General features: G+C 38.7%; 2 protein-coding genes across 2 annotated transcripts; both read right to left on the bottom strand.

Moving 5' to 3' along the window:
• Positions 1-8,587: 8,587 nt before the first annotated feature.
• Positions 8,588-11,474, bottom strand: LOC140922642 (uncharacterized). The gene has a single exon (XM_073372627.1). It carries the CDS (start codon positions 11,361-11,363, stop codon positions 10,275-10,277), a length of 1,089 nt encoding a protein of 362 aa, XP_073228728.1. The 5' UTR covers positions 11,364-11,474; the 3' UTR covers positions 8,588-10,274.
• A 2,881-nt stretch (positions 11,475-14,355) lies between these two features.
• LOC140922643 (sentrin-specific protease 8-like) lies at positions 14,356-23,117 on the bottom strand. Its single transcript, XM_073372628.1, has 6 exons — positions 22,985-23,117; positions 21,709-21,797; positions 20,668-20,776; positions 18,533-18,648; positions 16,975-17,025; positions 14,356-14,782 (listed from the first exon to the last, which is right to left on the bottom strand). The coding sequence occupies exons 1-6, from the start codon at positions 23,095-23,097 to the stop codon at positions 14,616-14,618; spliced, it is 645 nt and encodes a 214-aa protein (XP_073228729.1). The 5' UTR covers positions 23,098-23,117; the 3' UTR covers positions 14,356-14,615.
• Positions 23,118-23,142: the final 25 nt, after the last annotated feature.

The following is a 23,142-nucleotide window of genomic DNA, read 5'->3' as shown; positions in this document are numbered from 1 at the left end:
CACAGTACAGAGTAACCGTTGAATGTTAATCTTTAACAAAAATTGCGCAATTTTTACAAACCTCTATTAGGCGGACACCCTCTATTAAGCGGACACTTGGGAAGGTCCCGAAGGTGTCCGCTTAATAGGTTTCACTGTATTTGTTTTGGGTCTGTTTCCACAAGCAGGGGTTTTTCCCGCCATAGTTGATGGATAAAAATAAATTGGGAAGACATCACATGAAATATCATGGATATCCATGATTGTATTAAAAAACATTGAGTTAATTTTTTATCTCAGGTAATTTTTATTTTTTCCTTTGTTTTTGGTTATGGTAATGCATGCTAATGACGTTGAAACGAAGGGAAAAACGTTACCTGAGATAAAAAAATTAACTGCAACATACACACAAGGTTGTGTTAAGAAGGACTATCTGTTTTTGAACTATTTCCACAGGCGGGGTTTTTTCCAGCCATACTAAGTTGACTGGATAATAATTTTTGAGAAAACATCACATTTTTCACTATTTTTTTTTCTTATTTTTTAATTTATCAGTGGTCACGTCCTTGTGTTTTTGAAAAATTCAAGACTCAGTTCATTTTTTTTTTCATTTGTACTTTTAATTTAGACCGCCTGAATTGATACAGACGCCGATCGTCATTGCAGCTGAACTAAGTTCAACAGTCGTTAGAGTGTGACACCTGTCAACATCTACTATTTTTGAACAATATCATGGGTTTCTTCCACGTACCCTTCAGAGCGGGAACGTCAGTTGACGACGGCGCGCGCAAATCAAACAACTGGTTTGACCAATGGCAGAGCGGCAAGTGTAGGCACCGGAAGTCGCGTTTAGTTCTTTAGCGCGCTTTCCCGTCGTCAACTGACGTTCCTGTTCTGTTGCTAAATCAGCCTATTCACGGAAGGATGAAGGCATGGCCAACAATTTAACGTCACGGAACAAAGCCCAAAGTTGCGATCGTTTGAACTGAAATAAGGTTTGTTTGGATCACACCCACACAAATGGAGCAGCCAGCATAACAATCTTACTGGAGATTTTAGAGACCTTGGTTACTGGTACGGTGGGGGTCTGAACTCGCGGCCTTTCGCTCAGCAGTCTGACACTCTCCCAACAAAGATAACTGGGAGGCGGTTCAGTAGTTTTCATTTGAATCGTCACGCTTTAGCATTTTGTCTGCAGACGCAAAAGTTAGAACCACCTTGTAGAGCATAATAAACAGGATCCCAGGAAAGAACTGCACGATAGCTTTCATTTGAATCAGGGTCACACTACAGGATTTCATTCACAGACTCAAAGTTAGAACTATCTTGTGCAGCATAATAAACTGTGCTACAACAAAGTACTGCTCGGTAGCTTCCACTTTTAAGGATGTCATTCACACACTCAAAAATAGAACCCCCATGTACAGCATAATAAACAGTACCACAAAAGAGTATTTTCATTTGACTGGTCACACTTTAGGATTCCAACGACAGACTCAAAAGTAAGAACCTGTTAGAATCTTATAAACAGCACCGCAGAAATTCATTTCCGTGGTAACACCTTCGCATTTCATCCACGGATTGACCAAAAAGTTAAAACCACCTTAATGAGCGTATAGACTCAGAAGTTCGACATAAAGCCCCTGTACCTTCTTCTCCCATTCTACAGGTCTTTTCCATGATAGGCCGTTTTGCTTTTATTGCAGACCCGTCGTTCGTTGCGCCCAGATGACATCCGGGGATCTAATTATGAGCAATACCGGGATGCATTGCAGCCTAAGCCTCATCCGCAATCCACCTGAAGTCCATTCACAGTGAAACCGGAAATTTGGAAGGAGGTAGCTATGATTCGCCACAAGAAATCCCGGATATATCGGGTCAAAGATTCCACGTCCACTATAAGCGAGTTTAGAAAATCACTCAGTGTCAGTGTGAACGAGGTCACAGAGTATTCTCGTCCCACTAAGCACGCTTCTGCCTTTAGCAAAGTGTTCACACGGTGTGAAGTTGTTGTCAAAGTCGGTTTACCTACTACTTGGAGCAACAGGGAGTCGCTGGAACAGTTGTTGAGGGACATTTGGGCGTTCGGGTTTGCTTTCGCCTCTCACATGTCCGATTAGAGGTCTACAAAGATGTACTGATGTCTGATATAGAACGCTATAAAAGCAAAATTTAAGACTATATGACAGAACTCCCCGGGAGAAACGAGCCTCTTTCCATTGTCTCTTGTAAAGCAAGGGGGAGACGAGTATTCAGGGGCACCCAACGAGAATATAGTTCAAAACCACTTAAACATAGCATTGTTAAACGTATTTTAGTATTTAAACGGTAAATATAGGCATATTTTTATCCCCTAAAACTTTTTCATCTGTTCGGATTTCCTAGCTGAAAATCTAGTGATCCGGAAACTGGATCAAAACTTACCTTTTCGAAAATTTCAGCCAGAAAAAAGGCTCCCGAAAATTCTAGGTGACCTTTTTAGGGTAAAAATCCGTTAATAATGGGCAATTATACCATTTTTTAGATGTTCGAAAATCCTAGGAGAAGCAGGCAAGCAAGAAATTTTGCAACAAATGTTACGAAAATTCTAGATCTCAAATCGTCTTCCGAACAGATATCTTCCGAAAACTGACGTTGGGTGCCCCTGGAGTATTAGGGTTACTATTCAATTATCTACACTAGTAGCAATCAAAGATTGATAAAGAGTGGTCCAGATTTCAATTCGTGTATTATACAGTCGAATCTCCGCAAACGGCCACCTCTCTACAACGGCCACTTTCTTCTGTCCCCAAGATGGCCGTTGTGGAGAGGTTCAACTGTATCACATGGTTTTAACCCTTTAAACCCTAATATCAAAACTGAGATTCTCATTTACTGTCCCTAAGCTTTTTCAAAAGAAGTAGTGGGGAGAATTTATTGAAATATCAGTTAAACACATCTCCCTGATCATGACCTCAATTCTCATGACCACTCTTTTATCTAAAGCAATGATATTATTCGGAGAAATTTCATGCTGATCACTCTTAGGGCTTAAAGGGTTAAGGCAACAGAGACCGTGTGTGACATATCACATGGTTTTAACGCAAAAACGAGGCAAGCAGTTTGCGTAAAACAAAGTAAATTTTTCGCAACAGAGAAAATGGACGCTAATCTTTAGCTTTTATCTCATAACAAAGATAGGACGCGGTTTGTCGACCGCAGCAGGTCTCGAGCGGCATTAATAGCCGCTGAAGAAATAAGCGAAACTTTTAGCTACACGAAACTTGTAAATCATCCTCTGATTTGGGTAAACATATAGTTTTAATATAGAGTTCAGAGCAACCTTGTCCCCTAAAGGAAATGAAGAAAAGAAGTGTACATAAATATCCTTTTGTCTTTCAATCGTCTAAGCTTAGTAACAAACTTATTAGTGAGATATACTATAAAAAGAAACGGCAGACGACGACGACAAAACGTAAAAGTAGTTCTTTCTCTCTCTACTTCCTCTTTGCGCAACGATCCACTTGCTGAAAGTTTGAAACACACTTCAAACCCTTTGTCTTTCCAGCCGGAAGCTTTAAATCTAGGCTGCTTACCATTTGCACAAACCACTCGGGTGGAAATCTTGTGTATAAACACCAAAACTATGAAATTTGATGTAATGGGCGAATGACCTTCTAAAAACTTTGTCCAAATCAGCTGATGAATAGACTAATAAAAAGTGTAAAAATTACATCTCCTTAAACCGAATGACACGAACCATTTGATTTTCAACCGGAATTTTTGGTTTTCCCATGTAAATGGTAAGTACCCCTATATTCTTAACAAACAAAGGTTGAAATTCGGGATGTTTTTATTACCCATGAATCTTTACATCTAGTTTAAAAAGCCGTCTACTTGTACAACGACATACTGTACATACTGATTTTAACATAGTTTCTGAGTAAACCGAAAGAAATATTTGATCTTTGGAAGCTCTTCTACAATATCATACTAAATGAGATTCTATAATGACCACATCACCTTTATAAGCAGATAGATTTTGCAAAGACCACATGACGAAAATGGCGAACGCAGATCTAAACACCGCCTGACAAATGGCGGAATTATGGCGGAAACGGAGGAGCGGCAAATCGAGCACCGGAAGTCGCGTTTATTCGTTTCCGAGTGCTTTTGCGTTAAAACAAACTAGTACATGACGGATATTCCCTATGTACAGCACAGACCCTTCCTCCCCTCCGGAAGGGGGGTGGGCTCTCTACACAGGCTAGATGGAGAGCAAGGGAAACGAGCGCGAGGCGCGCGAGGGTGACACACGCACATGACCAGTTCGCGCGTTAAAAACAGTCTCACGAGCATCTATCAGTACAAGGAATGCCAAGTTACAGATGATGACAGTCATATGAAGTAACTCGAGAAAAGGTCACTCAGTCATTGTTGTCCCTAAGTTTGCACGGCTCCTAATCGAGTTTATCAGGAGACAAGTGGCTGTCAATACACTGAGCAAGAAATTCTGTGAAGTCAAAACCAGTAAGCCATTTTGAGGTGTAATCGCATACAAAAGCACCGATTGCGGCTCCAATTATACCACCAAGGACTGGGATAGGGATTAAAAACTGGCCAAATGTCATCCCGCCAATGCTTCCACCGGCGCGTAAAGGAGCTGACAGAACACTATCAATGACTTCCTTGATAAACTCCTTTCTGGTCGTCATGACAATCCCTTCCTTCCATTTTTGCTTAGCTGACATAATTTCTCTATAAGCCAGAAAAGCTTCTGCGAAAATGGACACTGCTGCGCCCACGTAGACACCGATTCCTTTCGGAAGAGCCGCTTCAACGGGCTTTGCCCTCATAAGTCGCATCACCGCAAGAATTATGTCGTCGCCAAACTGTTCAACCACTACTTTTGGAACTTGCTGAAGTGACTGTCTGAGAGAATTATATCCACTGCCAATAACTTCACGAAGATATCGAACAGCAGTGGTCACTTGAAGACTGATTTGTAAATCACAAAAGCACCACATGATTAAGGTCTCGCAGTTATTCTTCTCTAAATCGTACCATTTTTCTTTTTTCCCAGCCCTTCCCCTGGCTTTTTTAACCCTTTCCTCGGGAGGATACCGGAGCAGTTCCTCTGGCCACACAACTCTTGCCACTTCGTTTCCTTCCGTTTGCAGCGTGGTTTCGCTGACGTACTCTTCAATACACATTTCCTGAACCACTGCCAGTTGTTCAAAGGGAGAACCACAGCCTGTGATACTAGGGATCAACTGAGCGGTGGCTTTCCATGGTGTACTGTAATAGTGCACAATCATCGGCTTGCCTTCACCGTTGAAACCGACGCAGATAAAATGATGCTCGTATGAAACCAGCCCAAGGAAGGAATTTTTTCTTACCAGATGATCGCCAAGTCGTATGTCCTTAAAGCTGTGAATTGGTTCTCTAGTTTGCAGTTGCCGTTGCAGAAAATCCTTTTGCTGATCCGTTGGCAGTCTCTCAATCCAATTCCAAATCTCTACAGAGGCTCGCGCCATGTCTTGTTTAAAAGAATTGGTTAGAAAACGAAAGTACAGCAACGTTTCTCCTTCAGCTGCAAGACTGGAGGCTCTATTTGAAGACTTTTATTTATTTACCTCTCACAGGGATTTCCCTCGCGGTTTAATTTTAGAAAAATTCGTCACATTCCACTGAGTTTATATTTCCGTCTATGTGGATACTGCGTTTGTCAGCATGAATTTCAAGTGACTCCAAATACGAACCTATGCTGCCTGATCTTAAGCAACAAAATCAGTTAAGACCTTAGAAATGTTTTCGAGGAATCCTCACACTAACCTTGTGAGAGTAAGTTAGGACCCCTTGGTGTTTTCCTACCTAAGCTACGTCGCCAAACGTTGTCTTGCCCCTTTTAGTAACTTACCCAGAGGCTTAGTTTCGACTGTGTTGTCGAATATTTCCTACCCGCCCTTCTCGAGAATTCTGTTTGTGACCTTAAGGCCACTTCAGCGATGCCATCGTAAACACTTTTGTGCCTTATTAAACCAAAAACGTAGCAAACATTGGAATAAAATATGGTTAAAGATGATGCATTATGATTATTGTTAAAAAACGGGTTTCGGAGATTTTAAGCTCTTTATGCCTTATTTGAATCACTGAAGAAGAACGAAAACTTCTCGGATCAGTAATGAACATCGATTAATTTTCAGCAAATTTTGAAATGTTTCCAGAAGCAGGGGTTTTTCCCGCTATAGTTGATTGGATAAAAAAAAACAAATTAGAAACACATGAAATACGTTTTATGTACCCAAGGCTATGTTTAAGAAAGGACCGTCTGCTTTTATCTGTTTCCACAAGCAGGGGTTTTTTCCCGCTATAGTTGATTGGATAAAAATAGATTGGGAAGACACTGCATGAAATACGCAGGGTTTTCCCCGCTATGGTTGACTGTATAAAATCATCTATCATTATCTCAGGTAATTTTTATTTTTTCCTTTGTTGTTAGTATGTATGCTAATGAAGTTGAAACGAAGGAAAAAAATTACCTGAGATAAAAATTAACTGCAACATACACACAAGGTTGTGTTAAAGAAGGACTATTTGTTTTTGAACAAGAAGGTCTTTTTTTCCAGCTAAATACTGAGTTGATTGGATAATAATTCAGCATTTGTTTTTCTTATTTTTTAATTTATCACTAGTCACGTCCTTGTGTTTTTGAAAATATTCAAGACTCAGTACATTTATTGATTTATTTATTTTCATTTGTCATCACCACTGATGTAGTTTTAATTTAGACCGGCTGAATATTGATTCAGACGCCGATCTTAATTGCAGTTGAACTGAGTTCAAAAGGCAAAAAATGCTCATTTCGGTCAAACTGCTTACAAAATACGGGGGCAAGTTTGTGCCACCCAACATACAAACGTCAAAGCCGGTTTACCTACTACTTGGAGCAACAGGGAGTCGCTGGAACAGTTGTTGAGGGACATTTGGGCGTTCAGGTTTGCTTTCGCCTCTCACATGTCCGATTAGAGGTCTACAAAGATGTACTGATGTCTGATATAGAACGCTATAAAAGCAAAATTTAAGACTATATGACAGAACTCCCCGGGAGAAACGAGCCTCTTTCCATTGTCTCTTGTAAAGCAAGGGGGAGACGAGTATTCAGGGGCACCCAACGAGAATATAGTTCAAAACCACTTAAACATAGCATTGTTAAAAGTATTTTGGTATTTAAACGGTAAATATAGGCATATTTTTATCCCCTAAAACTTTTTCATCTGTTCGGATTTCCTAGCTGAAAGTCTAGTGATCCGGAAACTGGATCAAAACTTACCTTTTCGAAAATTTCAGCCAGAAAAAAGGCTCCCGAAAATTCTAGGTGACCTTTTTAGGGTAAAAATCCGTTTAAAATGGGCAATTATACCATTTTTTAGATGTTCGAAAATCCTAGGAGAGGCAGGCAAGCAAGAAATTTTGCAACAAATGTTACGAAAATTCTAGATCTCAAATCGTCTTCCGAACAGATATCTTCCGAAAACTGACGTTGGGTGCCCCTGGAGTATTAGGGTTACTATTCAATTATCTACACTAGTAGCAATCAAAGATTGATAAAGAGTGGTCCGGATTTCAATTCGTGTATTATACAGTCGAATCTCCACAAACGGCCACCTCTCTACAACGGCCGCTTTTTTTGACGGACAGTCCATACATTGACTCTTGTTTAAACCTGACTCTACAAAGGCCACTTTCTTCTGTCCCCAAGATGGCCGTTGTGGAGAGGTTCAACTGTATCACATGGTTTTAACCCTTTAAACCCTAATATCAAAATTGAGATTCTCATTTACTGTTCCTATACTTTTTCAATAGAAGAAGTGGGGAGAATTTATTGAAATTTCAGTTAGACACATCTTCCCTGATCATGACCTCAATTCTCATGACCACTCTGTTTTCTAGAGCAATGATATTATTTGGAGAAATTTCATGCTGATCACTCTTAGGGCTTAAAGGGTTAAGGCAACAGATACCGTGTGTGATATATCACATGGTTTTAACGCAAAAACGAGGCAAGCAGTTTGCGTGAAAACAAAGTAAATTTTCGCAACACGGAAAGAGAGTGTAATATGCGAATTCGAAATGGATTTTACGCAATATTTTTGTTGCAATGATGACATAATTTCTGTTTTATGTAAACTTGTAATGTTGCGTTTTGCGACCACCTCCGGGTGTGAAAATGAGTGTGGAAAATGACATTTTTTGGTCTAAAATAGGGTCAGGATTTGGAGAATCGCTCGGCACATCCCCACCAACAATTCCCAGGAGTACCCATCTACAGTTTGATAAGGTAGACTATTCCAGGATCTCAGGTGGTAGAAAACCAAGTGGGTAGAGTAAGCTTTCGAAAAATAACAAAGAAGTACATAAAAGTACTTGCCCTCTTTCTCTCTCTAACCCCTCTCTGCGTCGCTGTCCATTTCTGAATGTTTGGAACAGACTGTTCAAACCCGTTGTCTCTTGTGGTGCAAGTTTTAAAACATTATTCTCAACAAACAAGGGTAAAATTTAGTGTTTTTTTGGTTTCAACTTTTTACCAATGATTCTTTGCGTTTAGCCCCTTCTGGGTTTCCATCTGTTCAATTCAATTCAATTTTATTCACACTTTTATAAAATATTTACATTATATATAGCAAGGTACGAATACACTATTAAAGAAGAAGAAGAAGGAAAAAAGAAAATTAATGGCTTGGATAGAAGTGTAGGGGGGTCAGAAGAGCTTAGCTTTCGTGCTAACCACCGCTGTACATACTACAATGTCATAAATTATAACTTCAAGCCGATAAATGTAGAAAAGTGTTATTCTTGGGACCGCTATTTCAATATCATACGATGAGCTTTCAGACTGCTCACATCATCTTTACTATACGGTAGATTTAGCAAGAACATCTTGACGATAGTGACGACCTCGATCCGCCTTGATCGTCATGTTGGCTAAAGGCAAAGTTATAGCGGAAATGGCGAAGAGGCAAATCGAGTACCGGAAGTCGCGTTCAGTCCCAGTTTACGCGCCCTTTTGTGTTCTGATTTGACGTTTCAAATCTGTCTCCAGCACAAACTGGGAAGAACGCTACAGATAGAGCGATTTTCGTATGACCTTGAAAAATGGTTTCGGTAAGTGTTCGTTATTTGTTTTATCAGCTAACGGATGAAAAGATCAAAACACGCGGACTCTTCGTTTCCCTCCAAAGAAAATCCTCATATGGAATAGGCATTGTTCGATTGGCCAATCGTGTTGCAGTATGACGTCAAAGCGAAGTATCGATTGATTTTTAGAAAGTTCTCGGGCATGAAGTTTTTTCACCCGAGCGTTCCCTTAACCAACCAAAAGCAACGCGCGTCTGTATCCGTTAGATAAACCATATAAATTGCTCTATTTCCGTTCGTTTGTTGCTTCTGATTTGTTCACGCGTTTTAATTTCAAGGTCATACGAAAATCGCTCTAGCGAGGGAAACGAACGCGAAGAGCGCAAAGGTGACACACGCATGTGTCCAGTTCGTGCGTTATAAACAGTAGGGAGCTCAAGTAAAGAAGTTTCTAAGCGACGCGCATCAACAAGAAGTGGACCTTTTTCATGCATGAGCATGGTTCAGCCCACATTTTCGGCCAAATCGTCTCTATGAGAGTAAAGACACTTAGCAATAAAAATTTGGTAGTGTCAAGTCATATTATAAGAAAATTTACTACATAGATTTTTGGTGAGTATTTATTAGTATGTCTATAGTAAAGGAAAAGGCCTCACTTCTGGTTGACGTACGTCGCTTAAAAAGGCTTTTACTTAAAGGGGCTGTGTCACGGCAGTCCAGATCATTATGTTGAATTTCGCCCATTACTCGCCCTCAATCGCTATGAAACTTAAAGTAAGTAAAGATATTACATGTAAATGACAAAGTCAGAGATTCGAGACAAACACTGATATGTCTCCTGAGCATTATTTTTGAAGTTGCAAACAACAGAGATAAACTTTGAAAAACTGTTAGGCTGAACAGTTTGCAAAACCCCTAATTTCAATCCGTTTCAATCTTCTACAGTTTTGCCCATCCGTGGCATCTGTTGTATCTGTTGTGTTATTTTGACCTTCCTTTCATGTTTTAAGAGGTTATTTCTATGTTTCTGTTGGATTTAACGGGCATTTTGTAATACCTAATTTGGCGGAATTTCGTGACACAGCTCCGTTAAGCTAGCTTCTTTCCCAAGCTACAGGTGATGATAGATATATGAAGTACCTCGAGAAAGGAGCACTCTCATTGGTGTAAGAACACTCCTAATCGAGTTTATCAGCGGGTTTATCAGAAGACAACCAGTTGTCTATATGTTCAGCCAGAAATTCTGTGAGGCCAAATTCAGTGAGCTGTTTTGAGGCGAAATGGCCTGATACATAACCAAGTACAGCTCCAATTACACCACCAAGGACTGGAATAGGGATAAACAACTGGCCAACTATCATTCCACCAATACTTCCGCCGGCGCGGAAGGGAGCTGACAAAACACTATCAATGACTTCCTTGATAAACTCCTTTCTGGTCTTTATGACAATTCCCTTCTTCCATTTTTGTTTAGCTGACATAATTTCTCTATAAGCCAGATAACCTTCTGCGAAAATGGCCACTATAGCTCCGCCCCAGACACCGATTCCTTTGGGAAGAGCTGCTGCAACGGGCTTTGCCCTCATTATACGCATCGACGCAAAAAGAATGTCGTCGCCAAACTGTTCAACAAGTGCTTTTGGAAGTTGCTGAAGTGAATGTTTAAGAAAATTATATCCACCGCCGATAACCTCACGAAAATGACGAACAGCAGCGGTCACTTGAAGGCTGATTTGTAAATCGCAAAAGCACCACATGATTAAGGTCTCGCAGTTATTCTTCACTAAATCGTACCATTTTTCTTTTTCCCCAGCCCTTTTCCTGGCTCTTTTAGCCCTTTCTTCTGGAGGATACCGGAGCAGTTCCTCTGGCCACACAACTCTTGCCACCTCGTTGCCTTTTGTTTGCAGCTTGGCTTCGCTTACGTACTTTTCAATACACATCTCCTGAACCATTGCCATTTGTTCAAGGGGAGAACCACGACCTGAGATACTAGGGATCAACTGAGCGGTGGCTTTCCATGCTGTATTGTAATAGTGCACAATCGTCGGCTTGCCTTTACCGTTGAAATCGACGCAGATAAAATGATGCTCGTATGGAACCAGCCCAAGGAAGGAATCTTTTCTTACTAGATGATCGCCAAGTCGTATGTCCTTAAAGCTGTGAATTGGTTCTCTAGCTTGCAGTTGCCATTGCAGAAGATGTTTTTGCTGATCCGTTGGAAGTCTCTCAATCGAATTCCAAATCTCTTCAGAGGCTCGCGCCATGTCTTGTTTAGAAGAATTGGTTAGAAAACGAAAGTTCAGCGGCGTTTCTCCTTCAGCTGCGAGACTGGAGGCTCTATCTGAAGACTTTAATTTATTTACCTCTCACAGGGATTTCCCCCTGCAGTTTAACTTTAGAAAAATTCGTCACATTTCACTGAGATTATTTCCGTACCGCGTTTGTCAGCATGAAATGACATCGTGACTTCAAGCAGACTTCAACCTTTCGGCCACTTCAGTGATACTATCATAAACACTTCTGTACCTTATTAAACAAAAAACGTAGCAAACATTCGACAGTGATTCGAATAAAATATGGTTAAAGATGATGCTCTATGATTATTGTTAGAAACGGGTTTTGGGGATTTTAAGCACCTTACGCCTTATTTAATACGCTAAAGAAGAATGAAAACTTCTCGGATCAGTAATAAACATCGATTAATTTTCAGCGTCCTTTGAAATGTTTGCAGAAGCAGGGGTTTTTCCTGCTATAGTTGATTGGATTAAAAAGCAAATGAGAAACACATGAAATACGTTTTATGTACCCAAGGCTGTGTTTAAGATAGGACCGTCTGCTTTTTATCTTTTTATCTGTCACGTTTGAAAGCATAATGAGCGACCCGAACCACAAGCTAAGAAAGTTGTTGCCGCCTCTATATAAGAGCAACTATAATCTAAGGCACGCGCGCACTTTCACTTTGCCTCACCTTGCAAGACAAATAGATTTAAGAACAGTTTTTTAATGGCCTCAGGCAGAATTGTAAATAATTTTTAGGTTTCTTATTATACGTTTTTAGTTTTAGCTATTACAATTATTACCCATTTTTACAATTGTTAGTATAAATTATTACCATTATGTAAATACGCAATTCAGCTTATGCTGCAATGTATTTAATAAAGTACCTATATATCTATCTGTTTCCACAAGCAGGGGTTTTTTCCCGCTATAGTTCATTGGATGAAAAAAACTTGAGAATACATCACATTAAATACGTTTTATATGTACCCAAGGTTGTGTTTTTAAAAGAAAGGATTATTCGTCACAACATTGATCCACGAGCCGCTGGCGAGTGGATCCACAACAACTTTGTTGTGGCGTCATTGTATCATCAATAATGAAGAAAACACAACAAAATTTATGACTTTTTTAAAACAGAGCAATTTTAATGTCAATATTTTTTCTCGCTTGGTGATTGGTTACCGAAGACAAGCAACGGAGTTTCATTCCTGCATAAATTAGGAATTTTATTGTTATTTTCCAAACTTCTATTCAGAACAAGAACGAAGACAGCGATGTTTATTGTCTAGAATAATGGTGGCATTTTTAGGGTATTATAAAGTCATAAACTAGCGCAAGGTTAAAAATTATTCCAAGGAAAGATTTTGGAGCCGTTAAAATAGCCGAACAAGTCGAAGCGATGTGGTTAGTCGCTCGACATACAGCTCCACCGTAAGCAGTTTTGAAAAGTTGTACATTAGGTTCGGAACACGTCTAGTGACAATGTCAAGTTATGTTTCTAAGAAACAAAAAGGAAACAAAGCATTAGCATAACCATGATAACCTGTCTGAAGTTTTGTTCAAGCTGGACTTTCCAGCCAATCAGTGATGAGTTATGTTAAATACTTATAGTTTTCCCATTGTCGCGCATACAAGGGAATTTTCCCTTTATGAGACTGAAAAAGATTTTTCATCGAGTTAATTCGTTCTCTCAATAACAGAATCCCTCCGAAGAAGGAGTTTTATATTTCGTGAATGAAAGCTTGAGCTGAAGTTTTTTCCTTGCAAAAAGGTGTACTTGAACGCAAAGAACGCCTGATCGTCCACTGATTCAGCCGATCGATTTGCCGTCCTTCTATCTCCTTCTGAGCTTGTTCTAAGAAACACCGGCGTCGTTTCAAAGGTGACTGAGGAGGTACAGCTTACGAAACGAAAAAAAACAGCAAAGAGTGATGACGTTAGTGTTTGTGAGTTTTTTTGCTTTCGGGTTCCTCAAAGGATTCGTATTTGAATTGCTATGTAGAAGGGCAAAACGAACATTAAAAAGAACGCGGCATTTTTTAAGAGGACAGACAGACACACCAACATCAGAAATACGAATACCTAAACTTTCATCGCTTTGCTGGAAACAATTCGACAAATTGCCTTCCTCGCGGAAGAGAAAGTTTATGAATCCCTACCTCCAAACAAGGGAACCAATTTATAGTTATTATGACATACAAAGGGCGACCATCTTGTTCGCACAAGTTCAACAATGATGGGTTTGCAGAAATTTGAACACCATTTTCTCTGCATTGGCCACGAAAGAGGAGTGCCATTCATCGTCCATTACAATGCTACGAAAAAGGGGGCCTTTAGGCGATTGTTTAGCTGTTCACTGACACATCCGAGCCTTGCGAGAGTGAATATTATGGAACTGTGTTCAGCCACCTAATTGCGACACTCGTTAAATATACATCAATTCGATTGCTCTGTTTTTACGTTTTCGATCGAGAACAGCTCAAATAAGAGCACTAACTTTACTTCTTATTTTATTTTCCTTTCTGACATCTCAAAAATAACGAAATTGATGGAAAAAAAAATTGGAAAAAGGCACGGTAGGTATTTCCCGGGAGATCTGGTGCTCTAACCGGGAGACCGGGAGACCGGGAGACCGGGAGATTTGATGAAAAACTTGGAGACTCCCGGGGAAACCGGGAGAGTTGGCAGGTATGCACCTTAATAAATGCCAACTTCAATACCAATATTTTCCAAGATGGTGTCTCCTGGAACACGAGTTTAGGGCCCAGCACCATGCACGGTTAAATTCAAATGGACCCAGTCCTCTGCACGGTCAAATTCAAATGTCGGCAACATGGGTAAATTCCCCAAAGAGGGGACAGCAGAAGTGTTCAAATGTAGCACCTTCTGCCTTCGCCCCCTCCCCCTGCCTCCTGCTCTCCGTTTAAACATTGATACCCGCATTATTAATTTTCGTTTTTACCTTTTTTCTTTAGATTGTTTGGAGAAAATTGATGTTGGTCACTCAGGGGACTTAAAGGGTTAATGTACACATCTAATGTGACCATTTTTCATACATTGTTCAAAAAAAGCAACACCTTTCGTGGGAAGAATGCTGAATTGTCAGAGAAGGGGAATTTACTTTAAGGGAGATTTTACTTAACTTAAGGATAAAAATGTTTGCCACCTTTGAGCAGAGTGCAAACTCGGCAGGTTTGCTGTATTTCTGACTGACTTTGTTTACATGACTTTCAGCTTTAAGTCTTTTCCTGGCTAAGATTAAGTATAAGATTCTTTAGTAATTCTCTTTTCTGTGTGATATCCTTTGTTGTCATGGTGTCAGTGAGAGCTTTCTCTCTATTACCAAGAACGTTTTTGCAAAGTTCCTCTGTAATAGTGATGACATAAACACCACAATCATAACCTGTGGAATTAGCAAATAAATGAGCTAAAGTAAAATTTTGCTTTCATTCACACTTTGTGGATCTTGTTTCTTAAGGTGTTTCGATACAGTTTTTCAGAGGCCATAGCGACATTTTTCAATCGCCTTAAAAGTGTTTTTTTCCTTGTCCGATCGCTATAAAATTTTCACCAGTAATTGGCTATGGATTGAAATTTGTGAAAATGTAGTTTTAAGTAAAATCGATATTACTATGACAACAATAAACAAAAAACTTTGAAATTGATAAAAGCCGAATTTTGTGTGATCTAGACCTGCTACTGAAAATCTAACACTAGGAACTTAAAGTTTGGTGTTTAGCAAACAATCTCCGTAAGAAGTAAAAAATTCTGTATGTTTGAATTCGACTAAAACGAAAATATATTTCAAACCGTAAATTTTCAATAGCCGTGATAGGTTATTTGATAAAAACGTTATAAATGACTCAAATTATTCTTAAGTAGCATAAGAATGATGCTTAATATCATATTTTGATGCTAGGAAATTTTGGTGTACTTTCGTTCATGCGATCTTGAAATCTAACCCGTTTTCTCACCACCTGTATAAGTGTAACTTCATTCAGAATTTGGACTTTTAGCGCTTTCTTGTATATCTCCGAAACGACTCGAACGAATTTTTTTAAAATCTCTTCACATAGTCTTCATAATGTATATAAAAATATCTGAAACTTTCATTAAGATTGATTCACTGCGACTCCTTGGAATTTCAAGACAAACCTATCCTAGGAACAGGTCAAAAATGTGCGTTACAACATTCACAGTTTTGACGTTATGCTAATTTTTCCAAATTAATGCGGACAATACATATACCCATGACTAGTACATTTCAATGTGAGTATTGTCAATGTTTTATATTGAAAAGATGCGTTAAATTCAAACTAAAATGTACTAGTCATGGAGGTATGTATAGTTCGCATTATTTTGGAATAATTAGCATAACGTCAAAACAGTGAATGTTGTAACGCAGATTTTTGACCTGTTCCTAGGATAGGTTTGTCTTGAAATTTCAAGGTGTTGCAGTGAATCAATCTTAATGAAAGTTTCAGATATTTTTATATACATTATGAAGATTATGTGAAGAGATTTTAAAAAAATTCGTTCGAGTCGTTTCGGAGATATACAAGAAAGCGCTAAAAGTCCAAATTCTGAATGAAGTTACACTTATACAGGTGGTGAGAAAACGGGTTAGATTTCAAGATCGCATGAACGAAAGTACACCAAAATTTCCTAGCATCAAAATATGATATTAAGCATCATTCTTATGCTACTTAAGAATAATTTGAGTCATTTATAACGTTTTTATCAAATAACCTATCACGGCTATTGAAAATTTACGGTTTGAAATATATTTTCGTTTTAGTCGAATTCAAACATACAGAATTTTTTACTTCTTACGGAGATTGTTTGCTAAACACCAAACTTTAAGTTCCTAGTGTTAGATTTTCAGTAGCAGGTCTAGATCACACAAAATTCGGCTTTTATCAATTTCAAAGTTTTTTGTTTATTGTTGTCATAGTAATATCGATTTTACTTAAAACTACATTTTCACAAATTTCAATCCATAGCCAATTACTGGTGAAAATTTTATAGCGATCGGACAAGGAAAAAAACACTTTTAAGGCGATTGAAAAATGTCGCTATGGCCCCTGAAAAACTGTATCGAAACACCTTAAAGGGGTGTTGACTGACATATTGGTCGACTAAAACTTCACTTGGGGAGCAAGGGATGGCGCAGTGGTGAGAGCACTCGCCTCCCACAAATGTGGCCCGGGTTCAAATCCCGGCTTTGACGCCATATGTGGGTTGAGTTTGTTGTTGGTTCTCTCCTTTGCTCCGAGGGTTTTTTCTCCAGGTAATCCAGTTTTCCCCTCTCCTCAAAAACCAACATTTCCAAATTCCAATTTATCAGGATTCGGGTAAACGAAGAACCACTTTGTGGGTGTGCTACCTCCAAATCATTATTATTATTAAATTATTATTATTATTATTATTATTATTACTGAAACTACTGTAGATCCTACCTGTCCATTTAGTAAACTTTGTCCATTGATATTACTGTACATCTTACATTTTTTATTAAAATCATAATATATCAGTGCATAAATTTAAATTAATTATAGACTGGTGAAATTATCAAAATTAATTAAAATAACTCACCATTTTGCTGTTGGGGGCACTTGTCTTGAATGAATGATGGAGTGTCCTTGACTGCAATAGGAGATTTAAACTGATCAGTGATACAAGCTATTCGTACTATTCCTACTATTCTCACCAGTGTTCCAGCCAGAGTGCGCCATTGCGTGAATCCCGCAAAAGATCAAGAGATGGCCCCCTACAAGAGAGTTTAAGGGCCATTATGGCCCTTTCCTTATTTAATTCCCTGGGTTTTAAAATGTCTCTGTTACTTCAACTACAATAATTTTCCAGTTAGACAGAATTTTTTAATCCAAAGAACAACAAATTTAATTTACTTAACTTCCCAACTGTTTCTTCTCTTTTGCATAATAAAAAAAGATAGGGGAATACTGGCCCTTTCTTGAAAAATCTGGCCCCCAAGAGTGGGTTGTAGGGACCACTTTGGCCCTCAAGCAGAATTTCCTGTCTTGGACACTGTCTCACCCACTGAGAGATGCCAACCTCTCATCTGGAGATCGAAAATCTGGAGATCGAAAATCTGGAGACTTTCTCTTTTTCACTACCCCCCACCCCTGACTGTCAACCCGAAACCCCTCTTCCCCCAACAAATTGACCCAGCCCAAATTAATGGGAATGGCTTAGGACATTATATGAAGTCTTACATGAATTACATACTATCAAAATTCAAAATCATCATTTTAACGTGGAAAAAGTCTTTGTTAGAGACTAGACTAAATATGTGCAAAAATGCCCCAGACAACGTACTATAGATGAGAAACAAAAATTTCAAAAATTTTGAGGGGAAAATGGGCTAAATCTCAAACTAAAGCACAGAAAAGGTCAAAAGATGATTTTATCGAGGAGATTGGGTGACCAGTATGGGAGAGCGGGATATTAGTGCCATATCCGGGAGACTCCCAGATAATCTGGGAGGGTTGGCATATATGTGCGGCTTTAGACCTTTCTCACGACTTACACAAAAGTTGCATGTATGACCAGTGCAAAAGTAAGGCTCTTTTGCAGTTATTCATATGTTTTGTGTATTTGACATTAGGGTCAGGGACCAAAAAGAGTCCCATTTAGTTGTCCAGGACAGGTAGGATTTTCTTGCTGGGCAAGGGTCTAAGCAAATCATCTTGTTCTAACTAAATCATCACTAACTAACAGGAGCACGAAGTGGCACAATGGGCAAGCAAAATGAGAGAGCTGCTTGCCCAAAGGACACTTGCTGGTCAAGCTGAAAATTCATATTTCTTTTTAACGCTAGAGGTGCAAATGAAAATAACTACATCAATAATTATTAAAATTATACCACCACATTGCACTATTTTTGGTGTGGTTTTGCAGGAAATTTTATTTCAACCAGCTGTGTTGTGCTTTAACAAGATTTTGGGCTTGTGGTTATTTAACAATGATATTTGGGTCATTTTGATGTCATATAATTTTAACTTCTTTTAAAATTCTTCTAAGTGGTTTTCCCATTTTCCAGCCCCCCCCCATTCCTCCTACACAAAATACATGTATCAAAAAATTATTTTTTTTATAACACTAAACAAATCCAGTCTTGTTCCTAGCTTACCAAGTAAGAAGGGCTCCACATTTTTGGCAAGGGATCTGGCAGCTGACGTGTTAAACGGAGTGGAGGAGTCATAATGATGAAAACTATTTGTTTGTCTTTTATACAAAAGCAAACTCCTGAAATAAATGTAGAAAACTTTGACATAAGTAATCAAGTTGTAATCACAGTTCTAGGGAGCTTCAGCTACAAAAACAGCAATGGCAATGATGTTTAGTTTCAGAGCAAAGAAGAGCGAGGAAGGAGAGTTTTGGTTTTGACCACGCGAGAAATGAAATGAGAGATAAAAAAGGAAAGAGGTGGGAGGGGAGGGGAAGGAAGGACACGCTTGCAGACAAAGCCCTCGATTTTGAAAACCTGCATTTGCCAGTGAACGCAGTGCCTGATTGGCTCGGCTAGTCCAACAATATTGACATGTGTCAATCAAAGGTTTGTTTCATACTGAGAGGTCATGTATGGTAAGTGACACAAGATTTGCCCTCCATTGCAAGAGCATTTTCTTTGACCTCTTTTGAGCAAAAGTGGCCCTCTTTTATTGCCACTTTCTGATCAGTTGCTGGGTTAGCTTTGTTCTTAGATGCTTTTACAAGGGCTACTCTAGTTCTCTGTGCCGTGGCGAGAACTGTAAGACATTCTGTCTAGCTGAGCTTTGAACAGTATAAATATGCGTTGCAGATCGAAAATACTTGACTTGAATGCTTGTCACATTTTACCACTTCAAATCCAACTTTCTGGAAGTTTTGAGCTAAAACTTCAAAACTTCACCCTTGTGTTTGTTCCTTTTAGACGGATTAAAAAAACAAACGAGCAAAGCCTGCATTGATCGTTCAGATTCATTGAGATTTCACCATTAGCGCTGTCCACGCAGTCCAAAATACAAAAAATAAGATTAATTATTTTAGTTTCATACACGCATCCTCTAAAGTTCATTTCCGCTCCACAGAAGGCCAAACATTTTATTGGTCAGTGAATTATGACAGCTGATGACAGCATCAAATGTCAGTGCGCGAACTCAGGCGAACTCAAAATCCAAGGGTTTGTCTGCAAGTGTTTCCTTCCTTTCCTCCCCACCCCCTACACCCGTTCTTTTACTTGCGCCATTTTTTGCGTGGCAGTTGACTCTCATTCCTCATTCTTTGCTCAAAGACAAAACAGAAACACTTGCTACGCAGGCTACGAGAATGTCAAAAGAGCAAGAGGTTTAATGAGGTAAATATGACTCTTAAGGTGTGTCAAACTTGTAGTAAATGTTGTTGCTATGACTGCATGAATACAATGTGAAGTCTCCTTAGTTTAAGTTTTGGTACATATAGCTTTTATACAGAAAGTGTTTGAAAATGTGTCACCTAACCAATATTCCCCCTTTTCCATTTGAAATTGGATGTGGCTACAAGGAATATGACTTCAAGAAAATGCACAGCCCTGGTGAGTTAGAATAACCATGATGAAGCTTTAAAAAATGCAATTATTAATGCACTTTATATTAAGAAGCATGTTCTTTACTGTTGCTGCTTTGAATGCTTAAGCTCCCTAAAAATTGAGGGATGAGATTTCTGTGTCTGTTCTTGTGGCTATTGTTTAATGACTCATCAGGGTGCAAAGAAAGTCAGTTTTACAGCCTGCCTTTCAAGCAAGCTGTAGCTAGCATGTACTAGCCCACAAGTCATTTCAACTAGCCCCAAACCTTTTTGATTAGCAGGATTGATTACAATCCTTCTATGATTTGAATTACCCCAAAAACAGCACTTGCCCATTGGGCAAGTTAAGAACAAAAATCACTACCACAATAGCAAAATCCACTAGCCCCGTGCTATCGGACACAACTTTCTTTGCACGCTGACTCATATTTCTTTGACTCTTTGTTGTGCTTGCCAACAGAAGGAGCATTTATTTTTATTTATGTCAGTAAACTGTAAAACAGAATTTTGGAGACTGTCTTTAGATTTAGTTAACCATGTGGTTACATAAAAACCCAAGGACTTGTCGTTTTTAAACTGAGACTCAATGGTTCTGGACAGCGACTCATAATTTCTTCAAAGATGAGTCCCAGGATTAACCACAACTATTTGTAACAAAATCAACTCCAAATCCCTCATTCTTGTAAATAAAGAAAGTCAAAGATAAGTATAAAGACATACCAGTGAGATCCTCCAACAGAATTTGTTGATTCATTATCATTCACAGCAAAGAAAACAAGCTTATGACTTGGAATATTTAAGGGCTCAATGAAATCTCCAATATCAACACCTAAGGAAATAAATGAATAATAAAAATTACAGTTTTCATCCAATTCATTTCAAACAGACCTCAGGGCTTGAAAAAGTTCCATCTGGTCATCCAAGATAAGAAGTTTTTCTTTGTTGGCAAGTACATGTAACTCTAAAAGCTCCAGTCGGGACAAGTCATCTTCCAATTAAATCAATACCTGAGACTAGCAAGTAGGCTGACCCCGACAAGCAAAATGAGAGGGCTGCTCGCTGGAATTCAAGATTTTTGGTGCACTGGGCCTATGAAGAAAAAATGTTGTTCCAACATTTAGGTCTGTGGGATGAAATCCTAGTGTGTGGCCATAAAGTCAAAGCTACTGAACAGTACTTTCCTGTGGCACTGTTTGTAAAGCTGTTGGAAGTGATTTTATTTTTTTAGACTTGAGTCAAATAAAAGATACATGAGCTTATAATACAATATACTTCTAAATTTGAATCTAGAAATAAATCCTAAAGTGCAACCATTCAAATGAGAGCTACTGGGCAGTACTTTCCTGTGGTACTGTTTATTATGCTATACAAGGTGATTTGAACATTTGGGTCTGTGGATGAAATCATAAAGTGTGACCATTAAAATGAAAGCTACTGAACAGTACTTTCCTGTCTGGTACTGTTTATCATGCTGTGCAAGGTGGTTCTAACTTTTGAGTCTGTGGATGAAATCATAAAGTATTACTGGGAACAGGTCTAAGAAAAGGATTCCACTTGATTTGTTGTGGTTCAATTTAATCCTTGGTTCAAATTTTATTTTCCTTTGTTTCAAACTCATTATATGAATACATTAACATTCTGCAAAACAAAATTAAAACCAAGGAGAAAATTGAACCACAACATATACATCACATGTAGCTGTTATCATTTGCTTGAAATTTATCACCGTTACTATTTCTACAGTAGTAAGATTGTTACTACCTTCAGCAAGCTTCAAGAACTGTGTGACATCAGGACTGATAAAAAGCACATCTTGTGAAATCTTTTCAAACTGATGATGTGTAAAGTAACTACAATCAAATCAAATTAAATGTGGCATTATTAATACATAATACTTTAAGTCAAACCTCTACCACCAGCCACCTCTCTACAATGGCTAATTTCCCGGTGTGCGACAAAAGCAGACTGGCAGGTAAACGAGGAAAACCTTGTTGTGGAATGCTTTAACCCTTTAAGCCCCAATATCAACATACAAATTCTCCAAACTAATCTCTATACATCTCCTTAAAGAATGAGTTGAGAAAATTTGATAAAAGATCAAGGCATTTTCCCTTTGTTGGTCATTTTATTTGTTCTTATAACCTTATCTCTTGACAATGTATGGATGTCATTTGGAGAAAATTTATTTTGATCACTATTGGGACTTAAAGGGTTAACAGAGTCCTTATCGCTAAAGTTTAAGTCATTTAAAAGTCTAGTTTAGGGATAGGGTATATGTCAGGGCATTCTACAACAATGGTAACTTCGTTTACCTGCCAGTCTGCATTCTGTGTTTGTTGCACACTGCCAATTTCCTTTGTCCACCATAGTGGAGGCAGCCAAGGCTCAAAATAATGGCCAGTAAAAAGACAATGGACAAGTGCATTAATTTAAATACCCACCCTCTTTCTCCCCTGGTTGAGGTCCAATGAAATTCTTCTGGGATAAGTTATAAAAATTGAGGATTTCTTTAGAAGTTAATTTTAAAAAAAAGTATGGAATTTTGGGGGGTTGAACCTTTAATTTCTAACATGTGTGCAATCTTGATGTTCAGGGGTGAACAAGGAAAAATCACTTTTCACGAAACTTTTCAGAGGTAAACCCATATTCTTCAGGGGTGAGCCCCAAATTTTAAGTCTTCAAGGGTAAGAGGAAATGGTAAGTCCTCAAGCCGGGGGGGGGGGGGTTGGTACGGGTATTAAATGTAATAGCCCAATGTCCGGCCAGAATGGCGAATGACTGGCGAAAAAACTTGACTCGCATTTTGACCGGTCACACATGCATTCGTTCTTTAAACAAAATATTAAATAACAGTTACATCCTCGGCTGTAAATCTTAGATTTTGTCCCTTTGTAAAAATTCAATATCTTTTCCCGGTATCGTTCATAAATTGAAAATTACAAAAAGACAAGTTAACTTTCGACCGGTTAGAAACGAGACTTATCGAGCAAAAATTCGCTTCTGTACATTTTTGGAAGAGAAGAAAAAAAATACATACTCAAACATAAATCCTATAAGTCTGTCGTTTAGCCACCGACCTTCTTCCAGCAATCTTAGATCTGATTGACGAAGAAGACTGTCTTGAAAACTCAAAACAATTTCATCCGCCATGTTTTTAAAATTCCCTCTCTGAGCATGAGCTTGTTGTCACACCGC

The sequence above is a fragment of the Porites lutea genome, chromosome 13 (genome assembly GCF_958299795.1).
Source record: "Porites lutea chromosome 13, jaPorLute2.1, whole genome shotgun sequence".
Classification (NCBI taxonomy): Eukaryota; Metazoa; Cnidaria; class Anthozoa; order Scleractinia; family Poritidae; genus Porites; species Porites lutea.
This window is presented reverse-complemented; position numbering and strand designations above follow the sequence as displayed.